Source organism: Plasmodium yoelii, assembly GCF_900002385.2.
Source record: "Plasmodium yoelii strain 17X genome assembly, chromosome: 10".
In the NCBI taxonomy this organism is placed as follows: Eukaryota; Apicomplexa; class Aconoidasida; order Haemosporida; family Plasmodiidae; genus Plasmodium; species Plasmodium yoelii.
This window is the reverse complement of record NC_036182.2, coordinates 1,578,837-1,603,660: the sequence shown is the minus strand read 5'-3', so window position 1 is coordinate 1,603,660 and position 24,824 is coordinate 1,578,837. Positions and strand designations below refer to the sequence as shown.

The 24,824-nt window shown below is 21.9% G+C and overlaps 5 protein-coding genes across 5 annotated transcripts; 4 read left to right on the top strand and 1 right to left on the bottom strand.

The window, feature by feature from the left end:
- Positions 1–536: 536 nt before the first annotated feature.
- On the top strand, positions 537–8,156 carry PY17X_1038400 (uncharacterized protein; the record flags this gene model as incomplete). The annotated part of the gene is made up of 1 exon (XM_719274.2): positions 537–8,156. One exon carries the CDS (start codon positions 537–539, stop codon positions 8,154–8,156), a length of 7,620 nt encoding a protein of 2,539 aa, XP_724367.2.
- A 2,188-nt stretch (positions 8,157–10,344) lies between these two features.
- Positions 10,345–11,730, top strand: PY17X_1038300 (glycerophosphodiester phosphodiesterase, putative; the record flags this gene model as incomplete). The annotated part of the gene is made up of 1 exon (XM_726119.2): positions 10,345–11,730. The coding sequence occupies one exon, from the start codon at positions 10,345–10,347 to the stop codon at positions 11,728–11,730; it is 1,386 nt and encodes a 461-aa protein (XP_731212.2).
- Positions 11,731–12,970: 1,240 nt separating this feature from the next.
- On the top strand, positions 12,971–14,689 carry PY17X_1038200 (pentatricopeptide repeat domain-containing protein, putative; the record flags this gene model as incomplete). Its single annotated transcript, XM_726121.1, has 1 exon — positions 12,971–14,689. The coding sequence occupies one exon, from the start codon at positions 12,971–12,973 to the stop codon at positions 14,687–14,689; it is 1,719 nt and encodes a 572-aa protein (XP_731214.1).
- Positions 14,690–15,141: 452 nt separating this feature from the next.
- On the bottom strand, positions 15,142–19,679 carry PY17X_1038100 (WD repeat-containing protein 65, putative; the record flags this gene model as incomplete). The annotated part of the gene is made up of 2 exons (XM_022956351.1): positions 15,142–15,861; positions 16,077–19,679. The coding sequence occupies 2 exons, from the start codon at positions 19,677–19,679 to the stop codon at positions 15,142–15,144; spliced, it is 4,323 nt and encodes a 1,440-aa protein (XP_022813400.1).
- Positions 19,680–21,418: 1,739 nt separating this feature from the next.
- PY17X_1038000 (ATP-dependent Clp protease ATPase subunit) lies at positions 21,419–24,820 on the top strand (the record flags this gene model as incomplete). The annotated part of the gene is made up of 1 exon (XM_721989.2): positions 21,419–24,820. One exon carries the CDS (start codon positions 21,419–21,421, stop codon positions 24,818–24,820), a length of 3,402 nt encoding a protein of 1,133 aa, XP_727082.2.
- Between the last annotated feature and the right edge of the window lie 4 nt (positions 24,821–24,824).

The window sequence follows — 24,824 nt, the reverse complement described above, 5'->3', positions numbered from 1 at the left end:
GAATTAATTTGCAGTCACCAATCTACCAAACTATATATGCATTTCAAATAATCGTCGTGTATATATATAAATAAAAAAAGTAGAATAACTTGTATTTTTTTTTTTTTTTTTTTTTTTTCCAAAACTTGATTTTTTTATAGTTAAATTTAGCAAAAAAAACATATTCTTTTTTTATTTTTAGCCGAATAGCATATTTGAACATTTTTTTTCATTTCCATTTTTTTTTTAATTATATGTACTATTTGCAAACTATAAACACTTTTCACAAATATTTTATATCCTGTTTTTCCACTATCCCCTAAAAGGGAACAAAACGAATAAAAAAAAAAACCCAAAAATATATATCACAGGAGCTGGAAATCGAGCACCAATACATATACATATACATACATACATATACATACATATACATATACATACATATATATATGTATATATAACGAAGAATTATGTATAGGATCACTTGTGGATATATTTTTAAAACTTCCTCGATCTCTTAAAATTATATATCAAAGTAATGACGAAAAAAAAAAACAATGAGTTTGGAAAATCAAAATAAAAAGGATGATGGCCAAAATGAAGAACCTGAAAATAATCAAAATTCGAAGAGAAAAAATGAGGGTTTTTTATTTAGAGGGTTAAAACGGTTTAAGCAAAAATTACAAGGTACAGAAGAAAATGAGAATAAATCGCAAAGTGAAAATGAAAATAAATCGCAAAGTGAAAATGAAAATAAATCGCAAAGTGAAAGCGAGAATAAATTGCAAAGTCAAAACGAGAGTGAGGCAAAGATTCCAGATTCAGAGAAATCGGCAAGTGATGACGAAATTGAACAAGATCTAATAATTACAAACAAATTTAAAACTAATAAAAGAAGCAAAAAAATTATAGATGAAAATGATGATGAGGAAATGTTAAGCGATAAAAATGAATCCAAAGATATAAATTCTGAAAATACCAAATCGGAAGCAAATAAAAATGATAACCATATTAATGAACACCAAAATCAACAAAAAAAAAATAAAATGAACAAATCTAATAAAAGGAAAATAGAAGATGACGAAGAAGAAGATGATGATGATGATGATGATGATGAAGATGAAGAAGATGATGATGATGAAGAGGATGAAGAGGATGAAGAAGAAGAAGAAGAGGAAGAAGAGGAAGATGATGATGGAGAAGACGAAATGAAAGGGTTTATTGTTGATAGTGATGAAGAAGATGAAGATGAAGAAGAAGAAGGAAAAAAAAAGAGACGAAAAAAAAAAAAAAAAAAAAAATATGATTATTTTGAAAATAAAAGTTTAGATGAAGAAGACCTAGAATTGATTGCAGAAAATACAGGAATTAAAGTTCCAAGAAATGAAAAAGATACAAAACATAGAAGATTAAAAAAAATAAAAGATGTTGAATCAAATGACGATTATGATGATAATGATAGTAGTAGTAATTACAATGAACGGAATGATAAAACATTCTATAATGATCCATTTTATAAAAAAAATAAAAATAACATAAATGAAAATAAAATAGATCAATTAAAACATAAAAGCTATTTTATTGATGATAGTGAAAATAATTTAAAAAAACACAAAAATGATTTATTCAATTATGATGATAATATGTTTGATAATGAAGAAAATCAAGAATCAGATAATATAGGTGAAGAAATAATAGATGGATATCAAAATAATTCTGAACATATTGGAAAACCAGATTCTTATATACATGAAATGATTAGACAAACATTTGGAGATGTAAATACGGTTCTAGATATAATTAACGTTTCCCCAGTTAAAAAAAAAAAAAAATATGAATATGAAGAAGAAGATGAAGAAGAAGAGGAGGAAGATGATGAGGAAGAAGGAAGCGATTTATTTTCAAAAAATCAAGCATCTGATGAAGATATCGATATAAAATTTAAGAAAAAAAAAAAAAAAAAAAAAAAAAAAAATAGTTTTCTTGATGATATAAATGAAAATTTAAACAAAGTGGGAATGGATGATGATTCAGATTATGATGTAAAAGAAGACGAACTTGAAAATCAAGAAATTGAAGATGGAATTTTAGAAAAAATTAGTGATGATCAAACAGATGAAATACAAAGTCAAAGCACCATTAGTGAAACAACCACTATTGAAGATAGTTATATTAACGATTTAAGCAGCGAAGAAAATGAAAGTGATAAACTTTATGAAAAAGAATACGATAATATTTGTGGAGAACAAGATGATGAAGATAATATAAATATCCATGAAAAAAAAGAAAAAAATAAAAATAAAAAATTATCTATATTAAATGAAAGTAGTACTATTGTAAATACAAAAGAAAATAATAATCTATTTGATGAAGATATTATAGATCAAGAAAAAAATTATAAAAAAAAAAAAGAAAAAAAAAGTGATAAAAAAAAAAAAGGAAAAAGAAAAAATCTTGATCTTGCATCTGATAAATGGAAAAAAATTGTAGAACCAGATGAAGCACTTAAAGAATTATTAACAAAAAAAGACAACTTAATTAGATATTCAGATATTCCAGAAAGATATTATTTTAATTATGAAAATCGAAAAAAAAAATTAACAAAAAAAATATTGTTAATTGAATCAAAATGGATCATAAATAAATTAAAAGAAAAATATCCACATTATTTTACTCTAAAAAATTTTGAAAAAATAATAGAAGAAACATATGATAATGTTTATGATCATATAAAACCTAGTGATTTTTTATCTGATAATTTTTTAATAAAAAAATGTATATTAACATTAAAACTGTTAATAGAACATAAATATGAAATTCCTTTTATATATTTTCATAAATCATTTTTAATATTTCCACCATTTAATTTAAATATTTTATGGGATATATTTGAATTAGATAAAATTTGGTATAAAATTTATGTCAAAATTCATAAATTAAAAAAAAACTTAAATTTATTATCTCTCCAAAATTGTACAATTCATCCTAGCATTTTCACACTATTAGAAAAGTATAATGAAATATATTATGAGGATATTAACATATATTATTATTATTTAAAAAATAAAATTACAGATTTGTATACACCCACACACCCACAAGCTGGTAACGATAACGAAAATGGCAATGCCAATGGTAACGATAACAATATCAATCTTGAGCCTGATGAAAATAACATCTTGTGCATACAAAATGGAGAAACGCAAGATGTTGGTAATAGTTATGATGATAGTAAAGAATATTTAAAAGATGATTTGTTTGGTGAAGATTTGATAGAAGAGACTGAAAAAATAAATGAGAAAAATGAGAAAAAAAATGAGAAAAATGAGAAAAAAAATGAGAAAAAAAACGATCAAGCTAATGCAGAACAAATTGATTATGCTGAAAAAAATATATCTGGATTACAATTTTTAAAGTTTGTAAAAAAAAATAAATTTAATATATGGGATAAATATCTTTTAACAGTAGATGAATTTTATGAAAATATTTCATATATTTTTGATATAATAAAAAATGAAAAAATATGTACATTAAATGATGATAATGAATATGGTAATACATTTTCATATGACAATCATGGAAGAAGACATGATAAAAAACGTCATGATTATAAATATAAATTAGAAAAAGATAGTCATAATATTTTACAAAATTTTAAATATGATTGTTCTAAAATAAAAAATATAGTAACAAATATACCTGAAATATATGGAAATAATTTAAACATCGAATTTCAAGCTGATGAATGGTGCAAATCACTTTTTCCAAAAGATGTAGCTAATAAAGATATTTTTAAAACACTTATTTGTTATTATTCTAAAATTTTGGCATCTCATCCTTGTATAAAATATATTTTCAGATTCTATTTTCTGAAATATGCATCTATAACAACAATAACAACAACAGAAGGAGAAGCACATATAGATACTAGTAACCCTGATTATTTATCTTTTAGATTATTTAGATTCCCTGTACATCTATTACTTAATCATATTAATGAAAAACAATTTCTAAACAATTCACAATCCAATATAAACGATATAGGAAAAAAACACACAACTCGGGAATCAAATTGGGATGTAAAAGATAAAATAAATTTAGAAGAAAAAAATAACACAATAAATGATATATCAAATAAAAATATAGATAATAATAATAACAACCCTTTATATAATCATGATCCATGCTATATACATAATTATAATGTAGACCATTTTAATACAAAACTTGATGAAAGTGAAATAGGAATAAAATTAAAAAAAAATGAATTAGAAAAATATTATAACTTACACAAATATAAACATATTTATTTAGACATTTTAAAAAATAAAGAAAATAAACTTCTTAATTTAATTATTCATCCAATTTTACCAAATGAAGATATTCCATGGAAAAATGAAAAATTTAAAGAAAGAGAACAATTAAAAAAAAAAAAAAAAAAAAAAATATATATATTTCAAAATAGTAATAATCCTTCAAAATATAAAAGAGAATTAGATGTAAAAGCTTATTTTGATATGGAAAGAAGTCAATTAATCAAATCAGAAAATTTAGACAATGAATGGATTAATAATATATTAAAACAATTATCTTATGCTTATTGTTATAATGATATGGAGAATAATAATGTTTTTGTTTATATTCAAAAAAAAATTTTAAATAATTTTTTATGTATAGAATTATTACCATTATTTAAAAAAAATTTAGAAAATTTATTATTAGCTAGTGCTCAAAATTGGCTTATGGCATATATACATCAATCTTTTTATTTGACTTTAAATGTTCAACCAATTAACATTTTTAAAAAAAAAAAAAAAAAAAAAGAAAAAGAAAAAAATAACAAAAAAAAAAATAATAAAGAAATTACAAATTATTCTTCTGAATATAGTTTAGATCGATATTCATCGAATTACAAAAAAAGTGACGATTCCTACAAAAGTTTTAGTGATGAAAGTGTTTCAAAAATAAAAAAGAATAGCAAAAAGGATAGCAAAATAGATAGCAAAAAAAATAGCAAAAAAAATGGCAAAAAAAAATATTATTCAGATGATTCATATAGTAGTAGTAGTAATGATAATACAAATAAAAAAAAAGGGAAAATCAAAAATAAGGAAGATGAAAATAGTAAAAAAAATGCCATAAAAGACACAAAAGATAAGCCCGATTTGTTTGATTCAAGCTACTCCTCTGATCATAATTCATATAAAGATGATAAAAAAATTCAAAAAAAAAAAAAAGATACAATTCAAAAAAAAGAACATGATGATATAGAAAACAAACACTATTTAACTTATGATAACTATTCAGATAAATCTGAAAAAAGTTATATATCTAATAAAAATGATGAAAAAAAAAAAAAAAAAGCAATTATAAATAATATAAAAAAAAATCATAATGTATACGAAGTAATGTCAATAATATGTGAATCAATTAATTTTGGAATCAGATTACATATCGTAGCATGTGATATATATGGAGATATAATCGAATACATCTATTTAGATAATATATATATAGATATTATAAAAAAAGAAAAAACTATTATAGAACAAGAGCAAATAGCAAATGATGTTAATATTCTTTTATCCTTTTTGAACAAAATTAAACCAGACATTATATGTGTTGGAATTAGAGATATACCATCTTATATGGTATTTTCTTACATTCAAAATATGCTACATAATGGCAAAAGCGGCAGAAGTGATGACAGAAGTGGCAGAAGTGATGATCGAGCTAACTTTTCCTCGAAAGATCAACACTCAAATGGTTCAATTTCTCATAACATCACTTCAATTATAATTGCTGAAAATTTGTATATACCATTTATTGTTACAAATAACTTAAAATATAGTACTGATTTAACAACGAAATATTCTAGAGAAGCTCTTCTTGGTTTGTCCTTATGTAGATACGTTCAGAACCCATTAGATGCAGTTCTATCTTTGTTTGAAGATGAAAATAAAAACATGTTTAACATCTGTCTTCACGATTTACAAAAATATATATGTGGATATAAATTAGAACACGTTTTTTATCGAATCATTTTAGATATTGTAAATAAAACAGGATGTGATATAAATTTTGTGAAAAAAAAAAAACAACATTTTGGAAATGCTTTAAGTTATATATCAGGTTTAGGGTTACGAAAAAAAGAAGAATTAATGAAATTATTACATAATAAAAATTTAAATACTAGAGAAGATTTATTAACATTGTCATCAAACAAAAATCTAATTGGAAATTGTGTATATATAAATTGTGCATCTTTTATTAGAATAATTGCAACTGGTAATGAATATATAGAAGCTTTAGATAACACTCGTATACATCCACTAAACTATCATGATGTTATTCTAGATTTATTTATGAATAGTGTCGAAAATAAAAAAAATAATTTTTTTAAAAATAAAAATATATATGATATTGTCAATTATATTATAGACAAAAAAAAAATCATAAATAACATCGAAATTAAGGAGTTCTCAAAAAAGCATTACTTGGATCGCCGAAGCAAAAGAAAGAGTAGCAACAACGATGGCGACGATGGAAACGATGGCAATAATGGTGGTGGCAATAATGGTGGTGGCAATAATGGTGGTAGCAATAATGATGGTGGCAATAATGGTGGTGGCAGTGACATACTTATTTATCCTTATTTGAAGTTTGTGAAAAACGAACTGCTACAGCCATACAAAGACTATCGATGCCAATATGAAAACAAAACGGAAGAAGAATTGTTCTATCTTATAATTAACGAAAAAAAAGAAAATTTAACAGTCGGTTCTGAAGCTGTGTGCAAAATGAATTATATAAATAAAAAAAATGGAATAATAAAAATTACAATATTACCATATAATATAAAAGGGTATATTAGTGATTCAAGAGAATTTTTAAAACAATTAAAAAATTATTATATAGACAAAATGAATTATATAAATTCAAATGCAGAAAATTTGAATGATAAAAATTATAATAATAAATATAATCGTGTTAAATTAAAAGATGATGAATATATTAATGAATCAATTATTGGCGAAATAATAAAAGGAAGAATAGCTTCTGTTAAATATAATTTAAATAACACATTTGAAACAAATTTTCAAATTGTAGTAACAGATGAAAATAAAAAAAAAATAAAAAAACAACAATTTTTAGGAAATCTAGTAGATGTAATACATTCTGATATATTATCACCATTAACTGAATTTGATCTAGATTATAATAATAATAATAATTTTATTGAAAACCATTTTAAAAAATTAAATGATAATGAAGGTATAGATGCTTTTGATGAAGAAGAAGATGATGATGAACAAATAAATGATGGACATAAAATGAGAATTAAAAATAAAAATAAATATTATCAAAATAAAAAATATTCAACAAATCCAATTTTTAAAATATGGACATATCATGAAGTTCATACATATTTAAAACAACCAAATGTTTCAATTGGAGAATCAATTATATATCCATCAAATGAAATAAATAAATTATATATTATAATAAAAACATGTGATAATCCATTTCTTATTGCTAAATTTACTATATATGAAAAAAATATACATCATAATAATATTAACATAAATAAATCATCACAATCAATACAACAAGTATTTATAATAAATAATGAACAGTATAAATCTTTTGAAAATATTGTTTCATCATTTTGTAATAATTTTAAAAAAAATCTTTTAGAATTATATAATCATCCAAAATGTAAAAGAAAAAAAAGTATAGATCAAATAAGAAAGGAATTATCACACGAAAGTTTTCAAAAACCAGATAATATTGTTTGGGCTTTAATACCCCCAATATATGTAACAAATAAAAATGATCAAAAAAATAATATTAATGATAATAATAATAATATACAAGATATTAATCCTTTGCGATTTATTTTAATGGTTATACCACCACATCATCATCAAACAAATTATTCAGCAAATAATAAACATCAAAATAAACAAGCAGATCTTATTGTTCTTCAAGATTCTATATATGTAAGCCATAAATCATTTAAATTGTGGACTAAGATTGAAAGAACTTTTAAGGATCTTATTATTTGGTGGAAAGAAAAAGGTTATTGGAATAGACAAAATGAACGACAAGAATATATGAATGAAAAAAGAATCAAAATGGAGGAATACAAAAAAATGAGGTCAATTCAAAACTAAAACATGACGTATCTCTTTATACTCCTAACTTATTCAAATGTACAACAATTTTTACCAAAAAAAGAGACACTAATAATGCATCCCCAAATTAAAGTTGGCCAATAATCCCGGCCATATCATCACTTTTCACTCTTTCGTTTTTTCATTTTTTCACTTTTTCACTCTTTCATTTTATACACTGATTTTTATTTCCGTATCATATCATTATAAAAATTATGTCGTGACAATAATTTATTTAAAAAAAAAAAAAAAAAAAAAAAAAAAAAGTAAAATGAAAAACTGACTTACTTTCATATATTATTCTCACTTTTTAACTCAATACATTTATTGCTCATTAAAAATGGGCATAAAAATGGGCACAATTTAAAGGTGAAGGACCGGACTTTGGGTGAAACCCACACAACAGCCTTATGCCAACATTTATAAAAATAATACCTTACCATAAAAATAATACCTTACCATAAAAATAATACCTTACCATAAAAATAATACCTTACCATAAAAATAATACCTTACCATAAAAATAATACCTTACTATAAAAATAATACCTTACCATAAAAATAATACCTTACTATAAAAATAATGCCTTACTATAAAAATAATATCTTACTATAAAAATAATATCTTACTATAAAAATAGGTAAAATTCTTAATGCAAATTATTATAAAAATAATATAGTTCATCCTTATTTTTTTATGTTGTGAAAACGTGTTTATTAGTCATATTATTTACAAATAAATCAAGAAAATTAAAATATATATAGAGAAGAGTATAATATCGTGTGCAATTTAACGCCACTATTTATACGACAATATACATTGAACAATTTTTTTTCTTTTATATTATACGACGATTTACATTGAACATTTTTTTTCTTTTTAAAAATTTCATAAGTACATAAAAAGTATAAAATTATTTCCAATTATAATATCCTTTTTTATTTCGTATTTTTTTGTTTATATATATTAATAAAAAATAATTATATCTCATATGTAAAAATATTATACTAATTGAAAGCCACTAGCCATTCCTCAACATGCCCTATTTTCCAAGAGTGTTAGTAAAAAAAAAAAAAAAAAAAAAAAAAATAGCAGTAATAGTAATAAATAGTAAAAATAGTAATAAATAGTAAAAATAGTAATAAATAGTAAAAATAGTAAAAATAGTAAAAATAGTAATAAATAGTAATATTATAGCAGTAGCAGAATAGTCGATTTTGGCGAACTGGGCATGCGGAACATAGCGGATTGTATTTCCCTTATTACATATGTACAATATTTTTTATGTATATGCAATATTTTTTATGTATATGCAATATTTTTTATGAATATGCAATATTTTTTATGTATATGCAATATTTTTTATGTATGCATATGTGTGTGCAAATTGTACTGATTTCCGCAAAGCCATAAATTTCATTAATTAGTATATGCATTATTTTTAAAACGGCTTAATATTAAAGCGACTTAACTTATTTATAAAAACTAAGCCATTAGCCTAATAATATTAAAGGTCATATAAAACATATACATTAATATATTATTATAGGATAAGCTTTTTTTTTTTTTTTTTTTTTTTTTTTTTTTATTCATACCTTAGGAAGGTTTATTTATTAGCATACCCTTTTTTTTATTCTTTTTGTTTAATTTTATAAAAAATATATATTAAAAAAATAATTTTTAAATATAAAAATAAATAAAAATAAAATATAAAAATCTAAAGTATCAAAATAAAGTATCAAAATAAGTATCAAAATAAAGTATAAAATAAAGTATCAAAATAAGTATCAAAAAGTGATCAAAATATACTAATTTTTACATTGCACTGATTTTTTTATAAAAATTGCCGGTAAAAGGTTCTTTACGTAATATCCCTTACATCCCTTTTTGTGACCATAATTTTTATAATTGTTTTATTTATATAATATCCTATATTTTTTTTTTCTTAATTTAATTCATTTATTTTATATTGTTTAGGAATTATATAACTAACTGCACATATAATAATAATAATAATAATAATAGTACCTGTTCCTATCCTTATTTGTTATATCGAAATTATTATATCTTCCATAACATTATACATTTCTTGGTCAACTCAATTTTAAATAAAATATATTATTATTATTTTTTTTTTTTTTTATTTATTCAAATAATAAATAAATTCGTGTGCATATAGAACAATAAATGAATACATATAATATATTACTTATATTTGCTGTTTTATATGTACAAGTACAATATGATATGGGGCGAGTTAAAACTGCAATTATAGGCCATAGGGGTTCCGGAACTAGTACTACTGGCGGAACCTCTATATATCCAGAAAACTCTCTTTATTCATTTAAATATGCTAGAGATAGTGGCATACAGGGTATTGAATTAGATGCTTGGCTTACAAAAGATAACAAAGTTATTATTATCCATGGAACAGATGATAATGGTATATATAACACACTATCATGTACTGATGAAGATGAAAATAAACTTATAGAAGAAATGACTGCTGAAGAAATCCAATCTTATCATTTTAAAGAACCATGGTTAATAGCAAATGAAAGCTTATTTGATTCCAAATCGGAAAATAGTATTAAAGATCGAATACGGTTTTTTAATTTAGGGGAAAGTATTAAAACACAAAAAAGAAAAGAATATCTTGAATCTCGTCGTGTTTATTTAAATATGCAAGAAAATGAACAAATTGAACATTTATTTAAAGAAAATATATTAAAAAAAAAAAAAAAAAAAAATAATAAAGATGATGAAAATAGCTTGGCTAATATATTTCAGGATACTAAAAGTACACATTATAATTCCGAAAAAATTAATGAAAATATAACTGAAGAAGAATTTATTGAAAATATAACTTGCATTCATTGCAAAAATTTATATATTAATTATATTCAAAAAAAAGATTATGATTTACAAACAAAAATTTTATTTTTTAAATTTTTATCGAAATTTTATTATGCACCTTTATTAATTGATGTTTTAAATTTATATAAAAAAGATTTATCATATGATATTGAATTAAAAGGAACAAATGAAAAATTAGGAGAATATGTTTTAGATATAGTAGAAAATTATAAAGATTATAAAATAAAAATTAGTTCATTTAATTGGTTATTACAAGGAAATGAATCTGAATTTAATAATACATATAACGATTTTAGAGATTATCCAAAATATAATAGAGACAAAATAGATCAAATAAAAGCAGTATCAAATAATCGTTTAAATATACCAGTAGCTTTATTATTTGCGGATGATGAACCATTACCAAATGTTAGTGATATTATGCAAACTTTAGATTATTATAATGCTGAATGGGCTCATTTTTCATTTAAATTAAAAAAACAACCACTTTTTATAAATTGTGATAATTCTAAAGTTGATATAATTACAGAAGAATTCATAAAATTGTTACATAAAAATGGAAAAAAAGTTATGATATATTGGGGAACTGAAGATCAAGATGAATATAGTGATATGCTATATTACATTAATATGAAGGTTGATTCTATTTGTCCTAACAGAATTGATATTGCAAAAAGTGCATTACAAAATTCATAGATTTAGGATTTTTATATTTATTCAATTAAAAAAAAAAAAAAAAAAAAAAAAAGATGGAGCCTTCAAAAAATAATATTTTACTTTTTCTAAAATTAATAATTCTGTGAAAATAAAAAAAAAAAAAAAAAAAAAAAAAAAATACAATTTATTGAAGATTTTCACATATATATTATATACTACTATATTTGTTTCGACAGGTATGTGTGCATACATATAAGCGCATGGTATATAATATTGATGCTATAAAAAAAATTAACAAAAAATTATTCCATAAATGTTTATATATATATGCTAAGTATTTAATTAATGCCTAGTGTCTTATTTGCTATTCATTTTTTTTACAATTTTTTTGTGTTCAATTTTTTAATTTGTTTATATTCGATTTATTAATTTTTTTGTATTCATTTTTATTTGTTTCTCTTTTTTATGGCACAAATACAAGTAGGATATTTATTATATATGATCCATCTTTTTTGTTTCATTATATATGTATATATATATATATATATATATATGTATGTATGTATGTATGCATGTATAATGTAATACTTCTCGTAAAGTTATGAATTTTTCATAATTTGTGAGTCGAACAAACATTAACTTTAATAAAGTGTTATTATTAAGAATTATATACTATGCCCAACTGGCAAGCTATAGCATTTCTTTCACTTTAAAAAATTATTTAATTTATTCGAAATGGAAATCTAACTAAAAACGTGTCATTTTTGTCCGCTTTAAATGTCCACTTTAAATCTCCACTTTAAAAGGCGTTTCATGACCAAAGTTAACATTTCCTTGCACACATAACAACAATAGCGACAATAAAAATGGTAGCAGTAGCAGTAGCAATGGCAACAATAAAAATGGTAGCAATAATAATAATAATTTTCCTTAAACCCGCCTCTTATATTATTCTTATAAATAACACTAAATCTAGAACTATGCAACATATTTTTAATAAAATACCCATTTGAGTACTTAAAAAAGCACAAATTCGTCCCATTTATTTTTGAAAAAAAATTACAAAAAAAAAAATATATATATATGTATGTATGATATGCAGAACGAATAATGCAAAACTAAACGATTTATAATCGACCAATCCTGCTTGAAAGTACAAAATACGTGGCTGGATATTTCTTTTTAAAAAATATAATAAGGTATACCAAAATAAATGGCGTGTGAACATAACACAATTCATTTCATATATCCAAAGAAATTCAAACTTTATTTTATATAAATGAGATTAAACTATTGGTATTACATATTTTTTATATTAAAAACATATTTATGTGTTAATTTGAGAATACCCCAAAAAAATGCTGCTCTATTTTTAACCCCAATTCATAATGGCCTAATAAATATTAATACTACAAAAAATGTGAAAACAAAAAGAAGAAAAATAATCAGCTCATTTAAAATCACAAAAAAAAAGAAATATAATTACAGAGCATATGCAAATGACGAAAAAAACACTTCTAGTCATAGAGATAATAATAAAAATGATGACAATATTTTAAAAAAAAAACATTCAGAAAAACAAATCGAACAAAGTATAATACCTTTAAATATAGATTGGATAAAAGTTATGAATCTGATTTCATCAAGCAATGATGTAAATACCACTACCCTAGCTTTTAATGCAGCATTATCTGCTGTAGAAAAAAAAGGATGTTTAACTTCAATTATAGAATTATTTGAAATAATGAAAAAAAAAAACATAAAACCAGATTTAATATCCTATAAGCTCATTTTATCTTTATGTGATAAATACCATTTAGCAGAATATGCAGAAATATTATTTGATGAAATGGTAGAATCAGATAATATTAGACCAAGTTATGAAATATATTCTATCATGATAAGTTGTTTTTCAAAAGTTGGAGATGGACATAAAGCAATTGAATTTTTAGAAAAATTAAGAAATGATCCATTTGTTGAAAATATAAAAGAATTGGATTCAAAATATGATAAAGAAAAATCAAATAGATGGGAAAATACATTTGCACAAGTTAATTCAAAAAATGATGACAACAAAATAAATAATGGAGAAGATGATTCTCCTAATTATTATAATACTCAATTTAAAGAATTAACTGAAAAAATTAAAAATGTTGAAAATAATAATAATAATAAAATACAATATAGTGAATATGCTAATGTTATCTTTGCGTGTAATATGTCAAATTTACATGAACATGGAATAAAATATTTTGAAGAATTATTAAATAGTACAAAATATATACCTTCTACATTTATTTTTGAAAATATATTTAATCTATTAGGAAAAAATGGAAATTATGAAAAAGCATTAGATTATTATAATAAAATAAAAGATGATCCAAATTTTAAAAAATATATAAATGTAAATATTTTAAATAATATTTTAAAATCATTAAGCTTAAGTAATAAAATTAATATTATTGAAAATATATGGAATAATGAATATGATGAATTATTATTAGTACAAAATTCAGTCTCTTATCAAATTATGTTAAATGTCTATAGTAATATTGATGATTATGAAAAAGCTTTTAAATTATTTAAAGAAATGCAAATGAAAAAAATGTTAAATAAAAAAAATATATTACCATTTGTGTATACAATTAATTCTTTTAAAAATTGTGGTATTTATAATTATTCTATATATGTATTAAGAATTGCCAAATTAATAGGAATAGTTGGAAAAGATTTATTATTCTTATATAACAATGCTATGATTTCTTGTATAAATGCAAAAAAATATGACGTTATTATATCTCTTTATACTGAATTAATTGCTTTACAAGAAAAAGACACTTCACTTACCATAAATATCAATACCCTTAGTTTTGTTCTTTTAGCTTTTAAAGAATTAAAAATGAAAGAAGACTTTTTAAATTTAAAAAATATTATTTTACAAAAAAATTATAAATTAACTCCACTTTGTTCAAAGGTTATTAATGAACAAGAAAGCTAGTAAACATGACTTTATAAAAAAAAAAAAAAAATTCTTACTTTCTCTTATTTTTTTTTTTTTTTGTGGAATATAATTAAAATACATGTCAACCTCTTACAAAATATTATATATAAATTGACATTTGTTACTAATTTTTAAGTTTTTGGCTATATAACTACAACCAATAATTTTGCCTATTAATTATCAGATAAGTTTATTTATGAAATATTAGGAAATATGGATTATTCATATCTCTATATATCAAGAAATAAGAATATATATTTTTTTTTATTGTCACATATATCTATGCATTGTCTATTCATTTTTTTGTGTATTCATGGAATATGTACAACCATTTATTTTTATATGTACTATCGCTAGCTGGCTAGCTAAAAAAAATTACACACACAGGTGTGTGTCATATTTTCGTGTATAATCAACATTTTCTCTATTTTATAATTTTTTTAATATTTTTAAAAACGAGTTTTTCTGTTTTTAAGTTTTGCATCATGAAATTCGGATTTTAAAAAGTTTAAATCCATTTTTAAATCATTTATTTCTTTTAGTAATAACGAATTTTCATTCATCATTTTAATTTTTTCTATTCTATAAGCTTCCGTTTCTTTTTCCAATTTATCTTTTAATACTTGTATCATATTTTCTAAATATTCCTTTTGTCTAATATACTCTGAAAAAACATTTTTCGTATCATAATTTTGAACATCGTTAATTTTGTGAAATTTATTGTAAAGATTTAAAAAGGATGAATTAAATATTTTTTTATCATGTAAATGTAAGTAGCATTCTTTGATATGATCTTGTAAATTTTTAAAAATTTTTTCATAGTTTCCAATTCTTTTATTATAATTTAATACGTCATCGTGTAATGCTTTTATTTTCATTTTATGCTCATTTATTTCTATTTGTAAATTAATAGTTTTTTTATGATTATTTTCAAAACATTTTGACATTTCATCGATTTTATCTCTCATCACTTTTATTTCTGAATCTTTTGGCGATAAAGTCGATTCCAAGTCTTTTATTTTTTGGGATAAAACTATTTTCAGTTTTTCAAATTCGTTATTTTTTTTATTTAAATTATCAATTTCTTTGTTTTTTCCATCAATTTCGGTATCCTTGGATTTAATATTATCGTTCAGATTCTTTATATCGAGTTTTAGGCTTTCAATGTTCTAAGTGAGAAAATTCAAATATGCAAAAAAAAAAATTATTATATTTTACAATAGTATTGTAGATATATGCAAAAATATGCAGAAATATGCAGATGCTTGGCATGGCGAACAAGTTGGCCTTTGGGCGAAGTAATGCATTTCCGCCACTTTTAATTGGCTTGTCATATAAATGAAAACAACATAAATGACATGTACAATTCATACTAAACACCTACCTCTTCCATCCTCTTTATCATTATACATTTTTTTAAGAATTTATCTTTTTCGAGATTAATACCCTCATTAAGTTCGTTTTCTATATATTCATGCAACTTGAATTTTCCTAACAAATCATATTTATCTTTTTTTAAATTATCAATTTCTTCTTCATACTTTTTAGTTAATAAAAGAATTTCTTCATCTACATCATTTTCTATTTCTTTGATATATTGATCCTTTTCCTTTTTCATTTGTTCATATTTTTCTTCACTTTTTTGTAGACACTCGTCTTTTTTTTGTATTTCATCATTTTTTTCTTGTATTAATAAATTCATTTTTATTTCATGTTCTTTTTTTAATTCTAAAAATTCTAAAGTAGTATTTTTTTTATATAAATCAAACTCTTCTTCAATTTTTAAAAATTTTTCTTCACATATTTTATTAGTTAAATAAAATTGTGAATTTAGTTGATTTACAAAATATATATGTTTTTCTTCTAATTCGAATAATGATTCTTTACATTTATTTTCCATTTTTTCTTTTTCTTTAATTATATTTTTATTTATTTTCATTAAATTTTTTAATTCTAAATCTTTTTCTTTTCTCAATTTCTTTATCATATTTTTATAAATAGATTCTTTATTTTTCATTTCAAGTTCCATTTGATTTTTTAAATTTTTTATCTTTTTTTCTAAATCTAACAATTCATTATTTTTTTTTTCTACATAACAAAAATCTATCAAAATATCATTATTCTCTTTTTCAACATCATCTAATATATATTTACTTTTATTATTCAAATCGTATATTGCAAAACTGTAATTTATTTCTCTATTTCCATCTAATGTATCATCACTATTTATGTCTTGAGATTCTTCATTTTTGTCTTTTCCATTATTATTTAAGTTTTTATCATTATCTTCTATAATAATAATTTTAGTGTTATTATAATTACAATTTTTATCTTTTGCTAAATCTGATATACTCATTTTTTCTGATCTTACATCTAACTTATCATTAAGTGTTATTGTGTTATCTAGTTTAGTAATAGTTGTACATATATTTACATTATTTTCATTATCATTTTCGTTTTTATTTTGATCTTCTGTTTTTCTATCATCACAACTCTTTTTATTTTGTCCATTTATTTCTTTAACTTTTTCAGAAGGTGTATTATTGATTGATGCTAAATTTCTTGGAAACAATATACAGTTTTCTATTTGTTCAATTGAAAAAATATATACTTCTCCATTTTTTGAGCAACTAAATAATAATTCTTTATTACAATCTAATTTTAAATTTACACAACTAGAAATGTGACATGGGATTTCTAAATAAATACCACATAATGGTAAAACATAAAATCGAATTCTAGAAAAAAAACCATTATAATATGAACAAATTAAAAAAATATTTTTATATAATAATATTTTATTAATTTCATATTCTGATTCTAAAACAGATTCTATTTTTGAATCACATAATTGTTTAATAGTTTTATCATTACAAGATAAATAAATAGATTTAACATTATTTGTTTTTAAATTATTATTATTTTTATATTCATTATCATATTTAATTTGTTCCATATCATTTTTATTATTTAATCGATTATTTACATTTTCAGACGTTTCTATTGTTTCTAAATCTATGCTAAGAAATTGTTTATCCTTATGCATAATTTCTATATTTTTATTTCCATTATTATATAAAGAATACTCAAATAAATATCCATCTTTTCCTATCGAAAATAATGTAAAATCATTATGACTCCAAATTATGTCTGTAATATAATTAACATGTGATTTTAAAACAAATAAAATATCATATGTATAAGTTTTATAAATGTATATTGTTGATATTTTTGAAACAGCCATTAAATTTCCACCATTTGAAAATTTACAACATGAACAATTTTTTAAAAATAATTCTTTTTTTATTTTTAATTTATTATATAATATATGAAATAATCTTAATCTATCTGTAAAAGAAACTAATAATAAATGTCCAGAACAATGAATAGACAATTTTAATGGTTCATTATTAAATGAGTTTGAGATAACTAATTTTTTTTTTTTATAATTTATTATTTTTATTGTATTATCATTATAACATAAAATTATTAATGGACATTTCATGCAAATATCAAAATCATTTATTTTCGCTGAGCTTATATTATTCAATACTGTTTCTATATTTCTTCCTTCATCTTTTGTGCTATATTTAACTAAATGTTCATAATTTTCATCATATTTTTCGCCAATCTTTTCGTCAATTTTTTCGCCAATTTTTTCGTCAATTTTTTCGCCATTTTTTTCGTCATTATTTTCGTCATTTTTTTCGCCATTTTTTCCCCCATTTTTTTCCCCATTTTTTTGGCCAATTTCGAGATTTTGGCCCCTTTTAGAAAACTTCCCTAAATGAACATTCTTTTCGTTCGAATTTGAAACAGATATTTTTTCCCTCTTAATGTCTAACCTTTTTATATGACCATCTTGCCCAATGAAATAAATGAAACTCTCACAAGATGAAAGCAAAGAATATTCATTAAATAAATTGTTGTAACTAAAATGGACATAATATTTTAACAAATAATTCAACCCATCATTATTAACTTTATTATTTGATTCTTCATAAAAATATATATAATTATTATCATATAAAATAAACCCATTTGATAAACATGTCACTTTTAATATTTGACTATTTTCTATATGATCCTTATATATTTTTAATAATTTTTTTTTTATATTATAAAAAATTAAATAATTTTCTTTATTTATTAATAACAAAATACCATCATTTACCCAACAACAATATGTATAGGTATTATTAATTTTATCAAGTTTTTTATTTTTGATTTTTATTTCTGTTAAACTTTCATTTGTATAATGATACAAAAATATATTTCTTCCTAATTGATGATTAGCTTTATTCATATTATTATCACATCTACTATCACTATGAATAACTTCCCCAGAACCCATACATCTGTCTATTCCCACATCTGGTAATTCCTTTTCATCATCAAATAACTTATCTTCATTTGTCTCATTATTTAAATCATTTTTTACAAAAGTTGATATTAATCCTATATAAGAAGAATTTTTATTATTCAAAAAAATTTCACAATTTTTATTAAATTCATAAAAAGGAAAAATTTTACTAAAAATTAATTTTCCAGAAAACCAATCATAACATAAAAATAAACTTTTTGTAAATCCATTAGTTACACAATATAAATATTTATTTTTAGAAGAAAAAGATATATTCATAATTTTACTTTCATTATCTGATATATTTAATATTAATTTTTTAATAAATTTATATTTATTTGTAAATATGCATATAAATGGTTTATTAATAGATATCTCTCCTAAAGCTAATAATTGTTTATCCTCACTTATACATAAGCATATAATACTATAACAATTATCATCACTTAATATGAATCTTTGGCTTTTGTCTATAATATTATGAACGACCCCATTGGTTCCTATACTATAAAAAATCGAATTATTATCTAATAATAGAAATGGGTTATGCACATTTAAATTTATTCCATAAGCATATATTGCTTTTGCCAAATATATTTCCTCTTTTTTTTTTTCCAAATACATTGTGATAAAAACGAAGCGGAAAAAAAGAAGCGGGAAAAAGCGAAATGAAAATTTTATTGACAGATATTTTTAATATTTCTCCTCACAAAAATTATCGCCTTCTTTTATACTTCGAATCACGTCAATCACATAAGCATGCTGTATGTATATGTATGTATATGTATATATATGTATGTATATGTATATATATGTATGTATATGTATATATATGTATGTATATGTATGTATATGTATGTATATATATGTATATAGTATGTATATAATATGTATATATATGTATGTATATAGTATGTATTGCATACAAATGCGCTTGTTTTATTTTCCCCCCTTTGTCTACATGATTTCCCCTCAATTTTGTCTACCCAAATTATGAAAAAACAAAATTGCTAATCTAACAATCATATTAAAAATAAATTAAATAAAAAATACTGAAATTGCCATTCTATATATTCCTAAAATGAGGATATACAAACATATCACAGAGATGGGCCTACACATAGATGAGCCTACACATAGATGTATATATTCCATACCCCCCTTAAATTAGGTGCAAAAAGAGAAAAATAAACGGGGAAAATTGAGAGTGCACACACGATCCTATACCGAATTATGTATCCCATTACTTTTTTATTACTTTTTTATTACTTTTTTATTTCATAAAAATACACATTATAAAGTTCATTTCATTATAATATTCATTTCATTATAATATTCATTTTTATTTTCCACATATCCAATTTATTTCCATTTTATACCCTCTTACGAAATAACATAAATGTATTATTATATTCACATAAAAATATTGATATATTGGTGACTTGGTCATATTTTTCTCATTTTATATATTTAAAAAAAATACCATTTTTATATACCCATAAATGAACGAAGAGAAAAAAAAGAAGCATGAAAAAAGAAGAGAAACATTAAATGTTATACATATAAGACTAAGTATATGATAATTCGAAACACCATTTCATTTTCTGTCTCTTTCTTAAATGTTTTAAGATATAGGATACTCAATTACCTTGCTTAATTAAAATAATATATTTTTTTTTTTTTTTTTTTTTTTTTGGAAAACCATTTCAAGGTTAACTATTCATTAAAATTTTTATATCAAATTATTCCATTACTTCGAATTCTACAGTTTTAAAAAAAAAAAAAAAAAAAAAAAAAAACTTTGTCATTTTATTTATTTTTTAACAATGCTTATTCGTAACATATATAAATATTTTGCAAAAAAAAATTTATATGTTTGTAAAAATAATATATGTGCAGCATCATATATATAATTGGGCCTATAAAAATATATTCCTATATATACATATATTGTTGGTTAATTAAAAAATAAGTAAATACTTATAAATAACATTTGTTCACTAAAATTGTTGCAAAGTTTATGCATAGATGCATATGCATATATATCTTAACAAATTAATCACAATGAACCTCTAAAATGGGATTCATATGTAACTAAAAAAAGAGAGAAAAAAAAAACTGGAAAAAAAAAGAGAAAAAAACTGGAAAAAAAAAGAGAAAAAAACTGGAAAAAAAGAGAGAAAAAAAAAGAGAGAAAAAAAAAGAGAGAAAAAAAAAGAGAGAAAAAAAAACTTATGTAATTATAGGAACACAATAAAACGAGTCTCAAATACTACATATGTATGTGTATGTTAGGTTAGAAATAATAAAGAGACGAATAACTATATGGAATCAAATTAAGGGTGAAAAAAAAAAAATGGAAAATGAAAGATTATCACATTTTAATTGTGATATTTATGATATTAAGATTTGTGTTAAATATAAAAATAAGTAAAAAAGTGAGTTTTTTAAATAATACTTATAACTTAAATAAATATAATGAATTCAAAATAAAAAGAAACAAATATATAAAAATCTATAATAGCAAAAATGATAAAACTAATAAATTTTTATTTGACGAATATGATGAAAATTGTATAAAAGCTTTAATTATGGCTAGAGAAGTTGCTAAAAATAATAATGAGAATGAAGTTTTGCTTAAACATCTACTTGTTGCAATCATTAAAACAGATTCACATATAATAGATCACATCTTTAAATATTTTAACATTTCATTACAACATTTTATAAATAAATTTAATACAGAAATAGCCAAAAATAGTTTTAAAAAAACAGGGCAAGAACCATATGATAATAATCATATTCCACCCGAACAAATAGAGTTCCAAAAATGTAGTACTAAAAATAATGACCAAGAAAAAACACTCATAAATAATATAATTGGTAATAAAATAAAAGACGAAGAGTATAACCATATTGTTACAAACAACTTAGATAAGGAAGCAACCAAAAATAATGACACAGAAGCAAGCAAAAATAATAGCACCGAATCAACCAAAGATAATAGCACAGAAGCAACCAATAACGAAAATTGCGAGTCTGAACATGTTACAGACGTATCAAGTAGCTATAATAAAATGCAGGAAAATGGTATAGATACTAAATTGGCAGCACACGAAAAAGATGAGAAACAAAATGATGAGAAACAAAATGAAAAACAAAATGATGAACCATTTTTAGTTAATGATAATAGTGGCAAACGAAATAACCAAAAAGAATTAAAATCAAATAAGGAAATAAAGTTTTCAGAAAATTGCAAATTAGTTCTTCAAAATGCTATTTTAGAAGCAAAAAAAAAAAATAAAATTTTTGTTAACCTTACTGATATATTAATATCTATTATTAATATTGCTCAGGAAAATAAGGAATGTGATTTTGTGAAATATTTAAATGAACTTAATATAAGTTTAAGTGATTTAAAAAAACAAGTAACTAATTATGACGAAAATAATTTGAACTCAAATTTGATTCATTGTCCAATTAACAAAAACCCAATTAAAAATGATGAAGAACAAGATGGAAATAAAAATCTGAATAACTATTCTGATAAACAAAATAAAAATATGACTGACCAACCAAACAATATCATAAACAATATGAATAACGAATATATAAATCAAGAAAAATATTTCAAAAATAATGAAGATAATAATTTTACACAAAATAATAAATTTATGTCTTCAATAATTACAAAAGATTGTTTAGTAGATATGGTACAACAAGCTTATGAAAAAAAATTAGAAAATTTTTTTGGAAGAAAAGATGAAATAAAAAGAATAATAGAAATATTAGGAAGAAAAAAAAAATCAAATCCATTATTAGTTGGAGAAACTGGAGTTGGAAAAACAGCTATTGTTGAACAATTAGCATATTTAATATTAAAAAATAAAGTACCTTATCATTTAAAAAATTGTAAAATATTTCAAATGAATCTTGGAAATATTGTAGCAGGAACTAAATATCGAGGAGAATTTGAAGAAAAAATGAAACAAATATTAGCAAATATAAGTAAAGATAAAAAAAATATTTTATTTATTGATGAAATACATGTAATTGTTGGAGCCGGAAGTGGGGAAGGATCATTAGATGCATCTAATATATTGAAACCATTTTTATCATCAGATAATTTACAATGTATTGGAACCACTACTTTTCAAGAATATTCAAAATATATAGAAACAGATAAAGCATTGAGAAGAAGATTTAATTGTGTTAATATAAAACCACTTAATAGTAATGAAACATATAAATTGTTAAAAAAAATTAAAAATTCATATGAACAATATCATAATATATATTATACAGATGAAGCTCTAAAATCAATTATACTACTTTCAGATGATTATTTGCCTACTTTGAATTTTCCAGATAAAGCTATTGACATTTTAGATGAAGCTGGATCTTATCAAAAAATAAAATACGAAAGATATATCACAAAAAAGTTAAGAAATGAAAATAATATTAAGACTGATTCAATTAAAGTAAGCACCAATACAAATTCTAACAAAATCGATAACAATTCCACAAATGTAACATCTCAAATTGAATCTAATTATCTTGTTGATGATCTTCATATGAAATATGTGACATCAGATGTGATAGAAAATATAGTAAGCAAAAAATCATCTATTTCATTTATTAAAAAAAATAAAAAAGAAGAAGAAAAAATACAAAACTTAAAAGAAAAATTAAATAAAATTATAATAGGACAAGAAAAAGTAATAGATATATTAGCAAAATATTTATTTAAAGCTATAACAAATATTAAAGATGCTAATAAACCAATTGGTACACTTTTATTATGTGGTTCATCGGGTGTTGGAAAAACATTATCTGCTCAAGTTATTTCACAATATCTATTTAATGATGATAATATAATTGTAATAAATATGAGTGAATATATAGATAAACATTCTGTCAGTAAATTATTTGGTAGTTATCCAGGTTATGTAGGATATAAAGAAGGTGGTGAATTAACTGAAGCTGTAAAAAAAAAACCATTTTCAATTATACTTTTTGATGAAATAGAAAAAGCTCATAGTGATGTTTTACATGTATTACTACAAATTTTAGATAATGGATTATTAACTGATTCAAAAGGAAATAAAGTTTCTTTTAAAAATACCTTTATATTTATGACCACAAATGTCGGTTCAGATATTATAACCGATTATTTCAAGGTATACAATAAAAATTATGCAAACTTTGGTTTTAAGTATTATACTCAAAAAGAAAAAATCGAAAAACCAGACTTACAAAACTCAACTAATAATAACACACAGAATGATAAAGATAAAATACAAACAGATCTTGATATTTTTGAAGAAAAAATAAAAACAAATAAATGGTATGATGAACTTAAACCAGAAATTGAAGAAGAATTAAAAAAAAAATTTTTGCCAGAATTTTTAAATAGAATAGATGAAAAAATATTATTTCGTCAATTTCTTAAGAGAGATATTATACAAATTTTAGAAAATATGATTCAAGATTTAAAAAAAAGAATTAAAAAAAGAAAAAAACTAAATATATTAATAGATGATAATATAATTAAATATATTTGTTCAGATGAAAATAATATTTATGATATAAATTTTGGAGCCAGATCAATTAGAAGGGCATTATATAAATATATAGAAGACCCTATTGCTGCTTTTCTAATTTCTAACGAATATAACCCTAATGATACTATGCATTTAACCTTATTACCTAACAATAAAATTCATGTAGAACTACTAAACCATACTACCACTTCCCTATCTTAATGTC